The sequence below is a fragment of the Hipposideros armiger genome, unplaced genomic scaffold, assembly GCF_001890085.2.
Source record: "Hipposideros armiger isolate ML-2016 unplaced genomic scaffold, ASM189008v1 scaffold_358, whole genome shotgun sequence".
NCBI lineage: Eukaryota > Metazoa > Chordata > Mammalia > Chiroptera > Hipposideridae > Hipposideros > Hipposideros armiger.
Genome location: NW_017731708.1, coordinates 617,328 through 633,759, shown reverse-complemented (window position 1 = coordinate 633,759; position 16,432 = coordinate 617,328). Strand labels below are relative to the sequence as shown.

The following is a 16,432-nucleotide window of genomic DNA, read 5'->3' as shown; positions in this document are numbered from 1 at the left end:
AACACTTGACTGTTAAGTTACACACACACACACACACACACACACACACACACACACAAGCGGCGCCACAGGTGAAACCAACTTTCCCTAAATAGGAGAGTTTAGTGAGCTGGGACACCAATAAACTGTCAGGAACAAGTGGCTTCTTAGGGTGGACGTGTCCCCGAATGGGGGCTCTGACCAGAGTGGGGGTGGGTGGGTCCTGGAATGTGAGGGGCGGACAATGGGCACTGTGGGGTCAGATCCCCGAGACTTGGCTCAGGTCGCTCCCGGAGTGGCGAGGACTCGGGGTGCTTGATAAGACTGTCGCCAAGTCCCACGCACCTGGGAGTGAGGCCCGCGGGGCGGCCAGGCCCGCTAAGGCCAGGGGCCAGCGCGCGGTAGGGCGACCAACCTGCCCCCCACTTCCCAGCACCCTTGGCCGCTCACCTGTCGCGGGGTCGCCTAACCTCCGCGCCGGCGACGCTCCACCTCGTCTCCTCCGCCTGCGGGAGAGAGCGGCCAGGCTCGCCGGCTGCCTCCGCGCCGCAACGGCCCCTACCGCCCGGAGGCTGAGTCGCAGGGAGGCGGGGGTGGTGGGGACGCCGCTCCACCCAGTACCTCTCTGGACCTCGTGTCCGTCCGGACGGGTTGGCATGATGTTGGTTTCCTGGGATACACGTTATATTAAAACAAACCGAATAGCTACAGTAGCAGGTGTCCAGATCTTGGCATGAGTTTATGGAAAGCTTTGGCAAATGCATTTTGAATTTAAAAGTTATTCTCTCAAGCCAAATTAACTTTATATTTGAGTTTTCATTTTTTAAAGTTCATTGTTTGCAAAAGGCGGGTTTGGGGGGGGGGTGTATTACTTTTTTACCTTTAATTTTCAGCTTCTCAGGTTCAAATAACCTTCCAGTTTCGTGTGTGTGTTTTCTGTATAAATAAAAGGAAACATCACCTAGAAATATATGTTTATTTAATGGAAGGCAAAAGTATTTTGATTTGGGAAAGAAGGCTTATAGCTGGTCTCCTCCTACTCCCGTTTTAGGGGCACAGTCACTCATGTACAGTTAATATTCTGCCATTCTATTAAGTGCCTTGAGATGCCAAGATGCAAGCTATGTATGTAGCTATGGTTGTGACAAGAATGGACCCCTTGGTAGGTCCAGTGCCCATCCGGCACGTTACATAATCTTTACAACAGTGTTGATTCTATTCCCCATTCTGTATTTCATATCCCCGTGACTATACTGTGTCTACTAATTTGCTGTTTCTGATCCCTTCACCTTCTCCCCCACCCATTTAACAACAAAGAGGGGGTTTTTTTTTAGAAACAGAAAAAACACCATAATGAGATACCACCTCAAAAAAAAAAGGGGGGGATATGGATCCAGGTTTACACATATTTTCCTGATGTTGAAGTTTGCTGGGATACAAGTTATGTTAAAACAAACAAAATAGTTACACTAGTAGGTGCCCAGATCTTGGCATGGATTTAATGTAATGCTTTAGCAAATGGATTTTGAATTTAAAAGTTGTTCTCTCAAGCCAAATTAACTTTATATTTGATTTGAGTTTTCATTTTTTGAAGTTGTCAATACTTATCTGGTATTAGTAGGCAACCTTCTGACAAAATAAGTTAAACTTTAATTTAAAAGCTATTTGTGACATGAGACAGTGTTCAGCACCACTAATCATCAGGAAATGCATATCAAAATGCACAATGAGATAGCACCTCATGCCTGGTAGAATGGCCATTATAAAAAAGACAGGGCCTTTTGCAAAGCCAAAGTGTTGAATTTTGATGAAGTCCAAATTATGCATTTTTTTCTATTTTCTTGGCTTATGCTTTTGGTATCATTTCTAAGAATATTTGCCTATCCCTAGTTTGTGAGGAGTTTCTTCTATGTTCTCTTCTAAAAATTATAGTAATGTGTTTTACATTTATTTCAATGATCTGGGAGGAGAGGTGGCGTCTGGATGGGGCCAGGAGCTAAGGCTTTGTAGGGCTCCGTCACACCCTGAGTCCAGCCAGAAAAGACTGATTCAAACATTGGTTAAGGGCAATTGGGTAAAAGGGGTTGAATACATGGTAACGAAAGGAAACTAGATTCTGGGTGGTGAGCACGCGGTGGTATCCAGATATGGAATTATAATGTTGTACACCCGAAATTTCTATGTCATCAATGTTATCTCAATAAAGTTAATTTTAAAAAGTGGTTAAAATCAAGAGACAATGCTTATATTTTCATTTTAAAAATGTTGAAAACTCGTTTGAGATATAGAAATGGTGTTAAAATATGACCTTTCCTGCACCCTTCAGATAATCTGTACCCAGGGAGCATTTTTCCTCAGTCCTTTCCTGTATTAGTTAGAGGATGGAGGCATCACCTATGGTACCAGAATAAGCAGCGGCACGTTACGGCCCAGAGCCCTTCAACCTTTTCTTACCCAAATGTGAAACCTCAGAAGCACTTGATATTACAAATGTCAGTCATTATTAAGCAATATTTATTGTGTTTTTGGAATTGTTCTAGATGGTGGAAATCTCCTACAAGCTCCTGGTGTAACTGAGAATTGCTGTTAGGAGGAGACAGGTACTTCCTTCTCCATGTAGGCATCTTATATTCACAAATTGTACTGAAAAGCAATTGTTCTGAGAAGTGGAGGCAAGTGCTTCCCATGTGTGCTTTGCTGCCCAGCACAAAAGGTAATTTGTTTGTTTGTTTGTTTGTTTGTTTGTTTTTCAAGTCTATGCATATTTCTCTCATTTCAGGTGCCACTTATTTGACAGGAAATCTCACAACTCATGGTCAGTGTTGTTTTTAATAAACAAAGACAATGACAGCTACCATTTATTGAGCCGTTATTATTTCATTTAAGAACATTATAAAAACCCTGAAGTAAGGAGTGCCTTTCTCATTTTACAGACAAGAAAATGGAGGCTAAGAGGACTTCAGCATCTTGAGCAGGGCCACAAAATTAAGTAAGAAATAGGTCCAGGATTCCAACTCTGGCCTGTCTGAACTCAGAGTCTATTGGATCTCTACTGTTTAAAAAAAAATTTTTTTGAAATAGAATTGACACCAAATTCTGATAACTCCCTTGGACCTTGCTTTGCCATGCTAAACACTTCCAGCCGTTCCAATTCTTTTTCATATGATATGTTCAGAGACACCCTCTCTACCATGATCAGTGTCTTCTAGATCCACATGAGCTTGTCAAAGGTCCAGCTGAGGCCAGAACAAAACACAGTGCTCCAACAGTGTCTCAGCTGAGCAGGAAAGACTCCTGACCTCCCTTGGAAGAGACATCATGCTGTAAAACTATAAAGGCTAACTTCTGAGCACAGTGCTGTGGGGCTGATGGCTCCCAGTGCATAGCAGTGCTAATACCTCCATCACTGCAGCCAGCTAAGATGTTAACCCATAGTCACATTCTCATATGGCATCTGCATTCAACACAACTCTGTGGTCCTTCGTGACAGAGCGATCACCTAGACAGGTCTTCCTGCAGCCCTCACCCTTGTGCAGTTTATCCAGGGGGACACCATGGACATTTGGAGGCTCTGGCTTATACTGTCTCAGTCTGCTCTGGGCTCTGCTTCTTGCTGGCATTCTACAGGGACACATTCTCACACTGAAGAGAAAGCTATCAAAGTCCACATCCTAAAGGAACACAGGAGAACAAGGTTTATAATACTTGTTCCATTCTTTTTCCAGTTCTGTCTTCTTCTTTCTCCCCATCCCTAGCTTTCTGACTTCAAGATGATGCTATTTCTACTACAGTATAGTAGTAGTCTTTTTGCAGTCTTTGTTTATTAAAAAACAACAAGATGGAAGTGGAAGAGCTAAATCTTTGTCAAAAGCATAGAAAGAGTCATACATGTAATTGAGAAAGAGTCATACATGTAATTGAGAAAGTGTCAGGTTGAGCAGGGACACTTTGTTCACAATGCACCCATGTTGCTGCCTCTCGTTCCACAAAGATCCAAACCACATTCCACCTCTTCTATAGAGCCTCTCCTGATTGCCCCTGTACCTGGCAATTTCTCTCTCCCCTCGTTTCTGTGCAAGGTGCTGCAAGATCCTGGAGGACTGGGACCTTTGTCTAGAAAATTATGACTCCCCCAACATTGGGTCATTAATGCTAACTTTGTTTGGGTTCTTGCCAACATTAGAGGAAAGCTGGGATCCTTGGGGATTCAGGAAGGCCACCCTGAAGGTCGCCTTAGCAACAAACTATCTCAGTCCCACTGTTCCTGCAGAAAGTGTCTCAGTACAAACAGGTAATGTTTTAAGACCATGGATGAAGTTTGCTAAGTGCTAATTATAAACAAAGGAGTGGAAATTCGAAGGGCTGATCAATTGCAGAGACAAGGCTTTGGGATTTTATCATGATAGTAACCTTTTGGAAACTGTGCCATCATTCTGGGATCCTGGCATCTCTATAAATAAACCAAACCAAACAAGGTTTGCTTTACTGGGTATGCAGAAGGGTGACCCAGCAATATAACTAATAATGTAAGTTGATGATTTTTCAAAATAAACGGCATTCTTCTTTGAATTTTGGATTGCATATATGAATACCTGGAATAATTGTAAAGGTCATGAATGTTAAGGGAAGTATGAGAGAACCCACACTGATATTCACGTGCTCTTCAGAGGTGACTATCACAGTGCTGAGGATGGAGCTCTGAGACTTGGGTTCAGCCCCAGTTCTATTCTACACTTCCTGTACTGGCTCTGGGACCTGAGGCAGGCCACTCCCTGTGGTTCTGTTTCCTTGTCTTTAAAATGAAGGCATTAAATTTCATGACATCTAATATGATTTCCAAATGTAAAATTCTGTTTCTAAGCTATTCATATTCCAAGAGAGGCAGGATTTCATTTTCATTTCTACGCGTCTTTAATTTTAGCCAAATTCACACCTAGACATGGTTCCATAAAAAGATAAAGTACTTCCTCTCTCTCTCTCTCTCTCTCTCTCTCTCTCTCTCTCTCTCTCTCTCTGTTCTATACATAGAAAATGTCTGTTATCAATGCTGCTTAGGTTTTGGAAAGTGATTTTTACGATGCCTTTTTACTTTCTGGGTTTCTAAGAATAGGACATAGTGAAGTTGAAATAAGCTAATCAAAGCTGACTTAAATTGTTCTTTGGCCTATTGTTTTTTTTGTAGACGGGCTTTGATTAATAACCTTGGAAAATCATTTAAAGAGATGAAACGCTCTCATTGTTCCAGCTTCTTTGTGCAGATGACAAGGTTTTCTAAAAAGGGATGTTCAATGAACTGTGTGTACGTGAGTGGCTTTGAATTCGGCTTCCCAGTTTCAGTTCTCTTATAACATATATTTTAAACAGCAGACACACAAGAATTTTCATCTAAGTTATGAGCCAAAACAAATGATCGGGTTACACCTGTTTCGCTTATACTACCTTGGAAACCACTAGACTCCATTTCCCTGAGTGTAAAGAACTAGTTCCGTCTCAGGGAAACAATATAATCAACTTATGGTTTTTTTAATGGAATGTGCAACTGCCCAGATCTCTTCTTAATCTCAACATATTTGTCAAGAGGTAAGTTAAGCTTATTTCCTTATGATATGATTTGATTATTTAATGGGAAAAGTAACATTTCTTATAGTTGGGTAGTCATTACTTCTTTCCAAAATGTTTCAGTGACCGAAGTAATCCTAATTATTATAAACCTAGACAAATTTGGTTTTGTATTGCATCACAGATGCCCTTTGTGGATAAGCTGCCTCTAAGTAATGTTGCCCATTTGGAATATGCTATTGACTTGAGGGCTTTTGGAGGCTGTGGCCAAGTCAGAAAGCCTGGCCTGAGCACAGAGTGGAGGCTGATGTGAATGAGTGGGACAGTGGGGACGCAGAAGAACAGCCCAGGACCTTTCCATGGCCCTTTCTGTGTGGCTTGAGGACAACCTTTGCACTATTCCTAAAAGGGGATCTTCTAAAAATGGCACTGCCTTTATTCATACAAGAAATTAAAATACCAGGCAAGTCATGTGTATGTACATGTGACAGCCTGTGTGGGTACCATTCTACCCAGCACTACTCATGGACCCTCAGTGTTGACAAATTACTTTTTTAGTATACTGTTATTTACATGCATAAAACCTAAAATTAGATGCAAAATAACTTTACACCTACAGGCTAATCCTTAGACTTATAGTTCTTATGCAACTATAGTTACCAAAAAAAAAAAAATCAAATGTTACAAAACCAATAACAGTAATTAAAATTTAGCGGACAAAAGATATTGTTTTGCTGAAATTAAACCACTACTCATTAAGAGGATAAGACACAGACTGCAGAAGCCCAGGTTCTTGGAAGTTGGTCCTGCCTGTCCCCCACCGTGGGTCAGAGAATGGTTTGTTCTTCCACCACCTGTCTCCATTCAAACTACCCGCAGGCTTCACTCATGCTACACTCTCAACATGGCTTCCTTTGGCTTTCTTTCTTTTGAGCACACCCGATTGTGTTGTTTCTCATTAGAGTAGATAAAATTCTACAGCTTGATTCCAATATGATTTTAAATATGATGTAAATATCAGAGGTCAGCAAACGTTTTCTGCAAAAGGCCAGATAGTAGATATTTTGGCTTTGCAGGCCATACTAGCTCTGCTGCAAGTACTCAACTATGCTATTTTAGCATGAAAGCAAACATAGACAATAAACAAAGAGGCATGGCTGTTTACCCCCCAAAATACTTTATTTACAAAACAGGTAGTGGACTGAATTTGGCCTGAAGGCTGTGTAGTTTGCCAAATCCATTTGGGATTTTAAATAAAATTATTAAAAGTTGAATCAACATTGATGCCAATAAAGAAAACTACTGTTGCAATAAGTTCAATATTTGAATTGAGTAAATAGAAATGAATGGATATTTCCTATCAATATTAACATTAGATATGTGCAAAGAGATACGAAAATTAAAATCTCATCTTTTAGCCGAATTCTCTTAGTGTGGTCAAGGAAAAGAGTAAGGTCCTTGAAGACTGATGATGTATGTATGAGTGATTTATGAGCGATGTATTCTATAACAAAGAGCAAAGAAGTTTGAGAACGAATATTTCGCCTAAGATTCAACTTTGCTATTTTTTTTAAATTGAGGAACAGTGTGTTTTTCCAGGACCCATCAGCTGCAAGTCAAGTAGTTGTTTCAATCCAGTTGTGGAGGGCGCATCTCAGTGACCCATGTGGGGATCGAACTGGCAACCTTGGTGTTATAAGCACTGCGCTCTAACCAACTGAGCTAACTGGCTGCCCCTTGCTATTTTTTTTTAAAGCTAAATGTAGCTAATAAATATTTACTAAATAGCTACTTTATACTAAACCCTTTTGTTGGATACAAAAAAATAGAAAACATGGTCTTTGACTCCAAGCAACATATAAGGTTCATTGGGGAGAAACAATCTACATGAGACTAATTAAGATGTTATATCATCTTATGTGCTAAGGCTTAGGGCTACAAAATTAGGGCTTCCAAATCACAATTTGGAAGGCTATGAGGAGGAGATGGGGCAGAGAGGAGGGAGGAGCAGTGTGAGCAAGTGCACAAGGATGCTAACAAAATGGGGGTAGGCGGGGGAGGGAGGATGAACCATCTGACCAAAGTGGGTGGTGGTGAATGGTGGTAGACAAGATGTTGGGGACATCTTCTATTAGCTTTTCTTGCAGAGATGAAGCAGGATGATCTGTATCGCAGGTCCAGCCAGGAGTTAGAGGAAGCAGGGACCTTCAGAACAGGAATGCTGAACTTAATGGAGAATGGAGTGACACTTGATTCAGGTAGAGACAGAGAGGCTGGGTACATGAGAAGAACGAGTGGTGTTCCCGAGTGTTTCTGGGGAAGCCTCTGTGATTAGAGAGGCTGTGTTCCCATGCATCACAGAATTTTTCACTGTTATTTAGGCACTGGGTGTGCAACAGAGGGAAATCAAGGTACTTGCTTAGGTTGCCAGACAAAATACATGCAACTGCCCAGCTAAATTTTAATTTCAATAAACAATAAATACTTTTTTAATATACGTAATCCCAAATATTGAAGGGCACACTTATTCTAGAAAATTATCCATTGTTTATCTGAAATTCAAATTTAACTGAATAGCCTACTTTTATTTGCTCAATCTGACAACCGTAGTCCCTTCTCTCAGAACACACAGTCTATACAGATATTGATCATATAGAGAAGTGTGTGATTATATGTTAAAAGTGCCATGAAGGAAAAGAGGCTAATATAAACAAGAATACCAAAGAACACCAAATTTAGTTTGGTGGGGTCAGGGAAAGCCTCTCTGACTCAGGTGAAGGGGACAAGGGCGTCGCAGGTCAGAGGAACAAAAGGCTTGTGGGGTCAGACTGAGGAAGTGGAAGGAGACGAGCACGCCTTGGAGATGGCAAGATGAGGTTGCACAGACAGGCAAAGGCGCCACTACGCAGGGCTTTGTTGCCCAGGGAAATATTTGGCCTTAAATGTGATGGGAAACCATGTCAGGGTTTAAGCAGAGAAATGACATAATATAACCTCCGTTTTTAAATGTTGATCTGGTTATGGAATGGAGAATGGGTCGGAGGAGGTCATGAGTAAAGGGGAGACAGATAAGGAGCTATGATGGTGTATCAGGCAGGAGATACGGATGGCTTGGATCAGGGTGGTGGCAGTGTAGGTGGAAAGAGTGAAAAATTTTAGGGTACATTTTGAAGGCAGAAATTTTGGACTTGAATATAGACTGGATGTAGGGTTTGGGGCAGAGAGAAGATGAAAAACAACTTCCACGTTCCTGGCTTCAACGCTTGGGTGGATAGCGGTGGGTTTACTGAGGTAGAGAAGAACACTGGAGGGGGAGCAGTGTTTTTTATGGGATGGGGGCGAGGTGGAGAGTGGAGTAAGCAATAGCAAGAGTTCCTTTTGGACATTTCAAGTTTATGAGATGATATCCTAGTAGAGATGACAAGGAGGCAGCTGGCGCTCAGAGATGAGAGGTCTGGACTGGAAATATATAATTTGGGGAATCATTGACATGTATGTAGAGGAAAGAAAGATTGAAAAGGATTCACATGATTTTCCTACATGGTGACCTTCCACATGTATATTGATACGCTTGATTTGTAAACATTTATTCTATAAACAGCCTTGCCCAACTGTTACAAAAACATACACACATGAAAGTGATAGCTCTGATTTATTAGTGTTTGTTTAATTAGGTTTATTTTCAGATCTGATTTTGTAAGTTCTTATTATAAAAAATATGGGCAACACAGAAATTCATGAAAAAATAAAATCATAAGATAAGCATTAATATTTTGTTATTCTTCCTTTTATCCCTATTTCTGTTCCCTATATAATAAATAGTTCTCCTTAACGTTCAGGCTATTGGAGCCACTATTATTCCCTTATGTTCTAAATAGGCTTCCTTCCACCCACATTTTTGGGGACCATTTTTTTTTGTGGCAATATATATCATGAAATTTGCCATTTTAATCATTTTTAAGTGTACAATTCAGTGGCATTAATTACATTATCAATATTGTGCAACCATTACCACTATCTATTTCCAAAGCTTTTTCAACCCCAAAAGAAACTCTGTGACCATTCAGCAATAACTCCCCATATTTTCTTCCTTCCAATCCCTGGTAATGTCTAATCTACTTTCTATCTCTATGAATTTGCTATAATAGATACTTCACATAAATAAAAGCACACAATATTTATCCATTTGTGTCTGACTTATTTCACTTACCATAATGTCTTCAAGGTTCATCCTTACTGTATCATGTATCAGAACTTCATTCCTTACTCATTCGTCTGTTGATGTATTGATAACTTGAGTTCTTTCCACCTGTAAGCTATTGAGAATAATGCTGTAATGAATACAGGCATACAAATATTTCTTTGAATCTGTTTTCAACTTTTTGGGGGTACATATCGAGAAGTGGAATTGCTGGGTCATATGGGAATTTTATGTTAAGCTTTTTGAGGGATTGTCAAACTGTTTTCCACAGTGGCTGCACCATTTTACATACCCACCAGCTTTGTGCAAGGGTTCCGACTTCTCCACATCCTTGCCAATATTTATTTTACTTAAACAAAAAATTATACTCATCCTAGTAAGTGTAAAGTGATATTTCATTGTAGTTTTGATTTGCATTTCCCTAATGACTAATGATGTTATGATCTTTTCATGTGTGGATTGACCACTGGTATACCTTCTTTGGAGAAATGTTTATTCTTTTGCCCATTTTTTAAAATTGTCTTTGGTTGTTGAGTTTTAGGGGTTTAAAAAAATATATTCTGGCTATTAAGCCCTTACCAGATATATGACTTACAATTCTTTTTTTCTTATTTTGTAGGTTGTATTTTTTACTTTCTTGATAATGTGCTTTAATGAACAAAAGTTTTTAATTTTGATGAAGTCCAATTTATCTTTTTTTATTTTGTTGCTCATGCTTTTGGTGTCATGTCTAAGAATATGTTACCAAATCCAAGGTCATGAAGATTTATCCCTATGTGTTCAGCTAAGAATTTTATTATATTTAGGTCATTGATCCATTTTAATTTTTTAAAATGGTGTGAGGTAGGGATCCAATTTAATTCTTGCACATGTGAAAATCTGGTTGTTCCAGCACCTTTTTCTCACCCCCACTTTTAATTTAGATCAAATATTTGGGGGGAAATTTGTAACTTTCAAAATTTATTTCTGATATTAAGAATATTGAATACTTTCTGAAAATGCTAACTGAATTATCCAAATTGAATTCCTTGTGCAGTTAACTGCTACTTCTTAAGAGAAAGGAGAAAACCATAGACAAATTGGTAAGTGGAAACTCTTTAAAAATTGGGAGTAATCCTTGATTTATGAAAACAGATAAAGACCCTTGTTAAAAATAAGAGACAATCTGAATTATTGAGATAAAAACTTTGGGCTAATAATGTCAGTTTTCAAATGCTTGAAAGGCTATTATATGGAGGTTCCTATTTTCTGCCTTCACAGAAAAAGAGCTACAGAAAAAGATATACCTAACTTGTAATTCGGAAGACTTCACTTTGATACCAAGAAATACGAAAATATAATAATGCTTATTGAGTACCCACCGTGTGTCAGACTCTGTTTTGAGCCCCATGGGGTAGGACTATTATCATCACAGACAAACTTGGACTTGATTGAACCCAAGGAGTCCAACACTGTGCCCAGGCTTTTAGCCACTATGCTAAGCCACCTCCTTTACAAGTGAATTAATATTGGAACACCCCTCCCCGCTGAGAAAAACCATTGTTTTTCTATCAGCAGAAAATTTCAAAATAGGATGGACCTTTATCAAATGAAAGTCATAATCCTGACACATTTGATGACATTCATCTTCTGATTCTATTCAAACATGTCACTTTTTCTTATAGCAAAACGTCTGTATCCACTCTCATCTTCCTCCCTCCCTTCTCTAAAATGCCCAGCAGGGTACTTTCAAATGTTTTGTGACATTACACAAATAACCTTTTCAGTAATATGGATTCATAGCCAATGACACATGTCATAGGGAAACATAATACCTTTTTTCTTTTTCATCTTTGGGGCTTTGTTTTAATAATTCATGGAGACATTAACCTTTCAGGTGGATTTGAGAATCCTTTCTATTTAATACAATTTTGTTTGTGTTCTGAAACCAAGGACATTGAAGGATTTATTCTCTGCTGAATAGATACTCCGTGTACATTTATCTTTGTTTTCTCTGAAAACACCTTTTAACCTTCATCCATCTCCGCAGGGCTCTAACATGTGAGCTTGCTGCATATTGTTCCCTCTGTAAGAGATAATGTGAGGTGCTCCAACAGGTATGCTGTTATGACAATATCCCAATTTCCTTAACCCCCTGGTTTCCCTCACACCATCACCATGATATTCTTTCGGCTGAGTCTGTGAAGAAAGTAAGAAGTAATTAATTTTTGTAATAGGAAACAGGATCTGAAATGGCAAGGTTTTCACCTGAGAAATCACTAAGTATTTTAGTGGCAGACCTGGAGCTCCAGCCCACATCTTCTGATTATAGGAGAGAGTTAAGAGCAATGATTTTCAACTGGAGAGGTTTTGCGTTATTTCTCCAGGGTACATTTGAAAATGTCTGGAGACACTTTTGGTTGTCACAAATGGGGGCGGGAAGTGGCGCTACTGGCATCTAGCTGGTACAGGCCAGGAACGCTGCTAAACACCCTACGATGCATAGAACAGATGCTGCAACACAGAATTATCCAGCCTAAAATGTCAATGGTGCCACAGTTGAGAGCAACTGCTTTAGAGTAATGGAAATTGGATTTGAACCCTGCTCTGCATCTTGCTTAATGTCTTTGGGAAAGTGGCATCATTTTTCAGATTCTGCTTTCTCATCTGAAAAAAAAAAAACAGAACTGCCACCATAAACAAGCAAACAAAGCCCCACTTTCTAGGGTAGTTGTGAGAAACAAACTCAAAAGCACTGAACAGAGTGTTGAGCATATTATGGGCCCAACAAACAAAAACCAGGGCCCAGACCACAGAGTTCAATTATAAACAAGATGGAAGCAGAGAGTGCCAGAAAGACAATATCACTGAAATGGAAAAGAAGGCTCCCTTGCTTCCTATCAGCTTTCGTAGGAAAGAGAGCAAAAGAGATGGAAAGGGGTACAAGAGAATTATGTAGCATTGAGGAGGGTAAAGGAAGAGATGATGAGACTGAAAATAGAAAGCAGTGGGAGGGCTATAAAGGTGAGAGGGATTTCAGTTGTGGTGTGAAGATACATTTGAGAGACATTTAGGAGTAATCATAGCTTGGTGAGCAATTAAAAAAGGGTCGTGAGAGAGGAGTCTAGGATGAATACAAGATTTCCAACTTGGGTGCTTGGGTGTTGGTGATGACATTCAACTAGGAAATCAAATGTCAGTGGAAATAGGCAGATCAAGAATGGGATATAGAGCTGGAATGAGCATCCTGAGGCAAGAGGGGACCAGCCTCTCCCTCCAAACTTGGTAAAAAAGGTAACTTGGACATGGATGGAAGTATGTTTGGTGATATTAGAGAGCATGAGTTTGAGGAAGTTCATATTGTAGAACCTCACATTTTACTATCAATACATAGGCAAGCTCAGCTGCTATTATGGGATATGGAACATAAGAGGAGGTAGGGGCAGGGAATATTGGGGAGGGGCATTGACAAATTAGGGAAAATGAGTAGAGACTACAACTTCACAAAGCTGGCATGTGAGGGATATCTCAAGGTACCGAGGTCACATTGGGACTCATATCTAATTCTTTCTAGATCAGCAACAGAACCCATCCATCCTTAGGGAGAAGCAATAACCTAGAAGGATTTGTTTGAAAATGGGGAAGTGTGTGGGGGTGACCAACCAAATTCTAAATTAAACTGGGCATGGGATCAACTACATCTGTGGACCAATTGTGTCATCTCCTTGTATGAAAGCATATTTTATGGGATTCTTAGAGATCTCTCAACATCCAGAGTTGTAATAATGCAGAAATTTGAGTTTATCTTCCATAAGCCCATCATCAAGACAGTAGAAATAAAGGATCAATGGAATAGAAATGAATCATGATGAAAGTGTTTTCTTTTGCAGACTCTTGCCTTCTTTTGAGCCTAAGCCATGAGTTGGATATTCCTCAGAGACCTCCTGAGTGGAGTCAATAAATACTCAACCGGGATTGGGAGGATTTGGCTGGCTGTTGTGTTCATCTTCCGTTTGCTGGTCTACGTGGTGGCAGCAGAGCACGTGTGGAAAGATGAGCAGAAAGAGTTTGAGTGCAACATTAGACAACCTGGTTGTGAAAATGTGTGTTTTGACTACTTCTTCCCCATCTCCCAGGTTAGACTTTGGGCCTTACAGCTGATCATGGTCTCCACGCCTTCACTCCTGGTGGTCCTACATGTAGCCTATCGTGAGGATAGAGAGAAAAGGCACAGAAAGAAACTCTATGTCAGCCTAGGTACAATGCATGGGGGCCTATTGTACACTTATCTTACCAGCCTTATTGTTAAAACTGGTTTTGAAATTGGCTTCCTGGTTTTATTTTACAAGCTGTATGGTGGCTTTAGTGTTCCCCACCTTATGAAGTGTGACTTGAAGCCTTGTCCCAACACTGTGGACTGCTTCATCTCCAAACCCACTGAGAAAACCATCTTTCTCTTCTTCGTGGTGATTACCTCATGCCTGTGTATTGTGTTGAATTTCATTGAACTGAGCTTTTTGGTTCTCAAATGCTTTATTAAGTCCTGTCTCCAAAAACACTCTAAAAGAAGCAAGTCCTCAGTGTGTGAGTGCCGCAACCTCAGGTATGTTGAAAGTGGTGAGACAGCAGCCCCTGCACTGCTCCAGGGTCACCATTCAGATGGGGCCATCAGCACACCCCAGCAAGGTGGAACAAAGCTACTTTGTGACAAACAAGAGGGTTAAACAAAGAAACCCTGCATCCCTCCTAAGCAAGACCTAGGCTGGGTTAGAAAACAAAGGGTTTTAGCCTTCATGTAATTTGGGAAGAATTTACCATATTTCCCCATGTATAAGACGCACCCTTTTTTGAAAAAATTGGGGTCTAAAAACTAGGTGTGTCTTATACAGTGGTTGTAGGTCATTTAAGAAGTGTGGCATTTCAGATGCCATAGATGGAACTGAGGACGAGGCATTATATAAAGACAGTGATTCGTCATCAGACACAGATGAGGACAAGTGAATGGTTGGGAGTTTTGACAGTGATGAGGAGTTGTATGAATTTTATGATGAATAAAACTTGAGTTCAATAACTTTATGTAACACATTTTTTTTCCAAATTTTGGGCCCCAAAATTAAGGTGCATCTTATACATGGGAGCATCTTATATATGGGGAGATATGGTAATAATTTTTCAATATGTGCCCAGTTGTGTACACTAGACAGAGGCCTCGTTGTTTGTTGCAGGGTTCATGTGTGTACAGGAATTGTGTTTGAATAGTTAATTGCAAATTAGTCTGAAGAAATCCAACTAACAGCATTCTTTCAAGTGCTTAGCTCTGTCAAGTAGAAAATATAAAAGTGACACTCCTAACAAATATGATGGCCTCCAAGCAGCAATACAGGCACTGGTCATCTTTCCATAGTAGCAGCCAAGGCCCCACTCACTCAGCCGGACTCAGTCCTTGTGAGGAAGGACTGTGGTGAGGGTGGGGTAGCAGCTAAGGGGGTGTGGGGAGGTGGGGGGTGAGGTGGAGAGGGGCACACAGTGAGAAGGCCCAGCCTGGGGAGAAGACCGCAGACCCCACACCTCTGCAGTTCAGGTGTTCCTGGGTAGGACTAGATGAGGGGAGAGAAAAGCCCTCACTCAGTGGCCTCCAAGTTAAATACAAATACCACTGGGAAATATCCCACTTAAGCCTGAGCTAACAGGTGTCTGAAAGCGTCACTCTAGAGTCATGACAGAAGGCAGGTCTCACAGAAAGCAGCACATTGACAGGGAGCGGGGAAGGACCCAGAGAAAGAATATGTGCACTTGACAATTACTTAACACTTCTCTTTAACCAGAGAACTTTGAAGCACCTTATAAATTTCCACATTATTGGACTTTTTTATAATCAGGAATTCACAATATAGTTTATGTCATCGTTTGCCTACAATTTACTAGTACATCTCCCCTCCCTCTAGAATAGTTAATTGTGTACTATGCTTTTACTTTCCTTTAAAAAAAAATCACACGTATACTATATTCTCTTTGGATTTAATATTCTAACATATTTGCATTTCTCCAGAATAAAAATGGTTTTGCGGTGGTATTGGTTGTCACTGATATCTTTACTTAGCTGCACTGAGTATGATATTCTGTGAAATAAACTTGTTCTGACAATTTTAGAAGACTTTGCAACCCTGCTTAGTAAAGATAACTTAGAAATCATTCTTTTCCACTGGTAATTTTTAAATAAAAAGTATATTAAAAATATAATTTTAACTAAAACCCACTATGTCATGTGTACCATGGCCTGCCCTCCTTAGCATAAAATCTTACATCTCATGCATAATGAAGGTTATTTGTGTCATCACGTAGTCTACACATGTCACCAACAGTGGTCACAATCTGCCCTAAAGTCTGTGTTGTAGAGGAGAGAGGAAGGTAGACTTTGTGATTTTCCCTTCCTTCAGTTTATACCACAGATCACTGTTGGACTCATGAGCTTACATCCATGTACTCTGTACCATTTAACATGAAAACATCTAGACTTCACAAGTGCAGGTAACCATTAAACTTACAGGAATAATTTTTTTTGAAAGTGATAGGCGGTTAATGAGGTTTAAAGTTTCTGAAGCCCTGATCATGGCATGAAATCTAGAAAATAGGGTTTTTAGTGCACAGAACTGGAATGGAGACACAGGAATTTTTCAGTCTGAAGATGAGTTTGCTGCCAAAAGTGCTTCTAGG

The 16,432-nt window shown here is 40.1% G+C and overlaps 2 protein-coding genes across 5 annotated transcripts in view; one reads left to right on the top strand and one right to left on the bottom strand.

The window, feature by feature from the left end:
• The window catches only part of SMIM8 (small integral membrane protein 8), an 8,314-nt gene extending 7,754 nt beyond the window's left edge, over positions 1–560 (bottom strand). Inside the window, exon 1 of the mRNA XM_019661703.1 lies at positions 430–560. The gene's annotated coding sequence lies outside the window, so the exon portion shown is untranslated. The remainder of the gene's footprint in view (positions 1–429) is intronic.
• A 4,484-nt stretch (positions 561–5,044) lies between these two features.
• Positions 5,045–14,601, top strand: GJB7 (gap junction protein beta 7). Of its 4 annotated transcripts, XM_019661701.1 has the most exons (4): positions 5,045–5,559; positions 7,714–7,796; positions 10,776–10,821; positions 13,609–14,601. In XM_019661701.1, exon 4 carries the CDS (start codon positions 13,636–13,638, stop codon positions 14,440–14,442), a length of 807 nt encoding a protein of 268 aa, XP_019517246.1. In that variant the 5' UTR covers positions 5,045–5,559; positions 7,714–7,796; positions 10,776–10,821; positions 13,609–13,635; the 3' UTR covers positions 14,443–14,601. The 4 variants fall into 4 exon arrangements, with proteins under 4 accessions (XP_019517246.1, XP_019517245.1, XP_019517244.1 ...); XM_019661700.1 differs by lacking the exon at positions 7,714–7,796; XM_019661699.1 differs by lacking the exons at positions 7,714–7,796; positions 10,776–10,821.
• Positions 14,602–16,432: the final 1,831 nt, after the last annotated feature.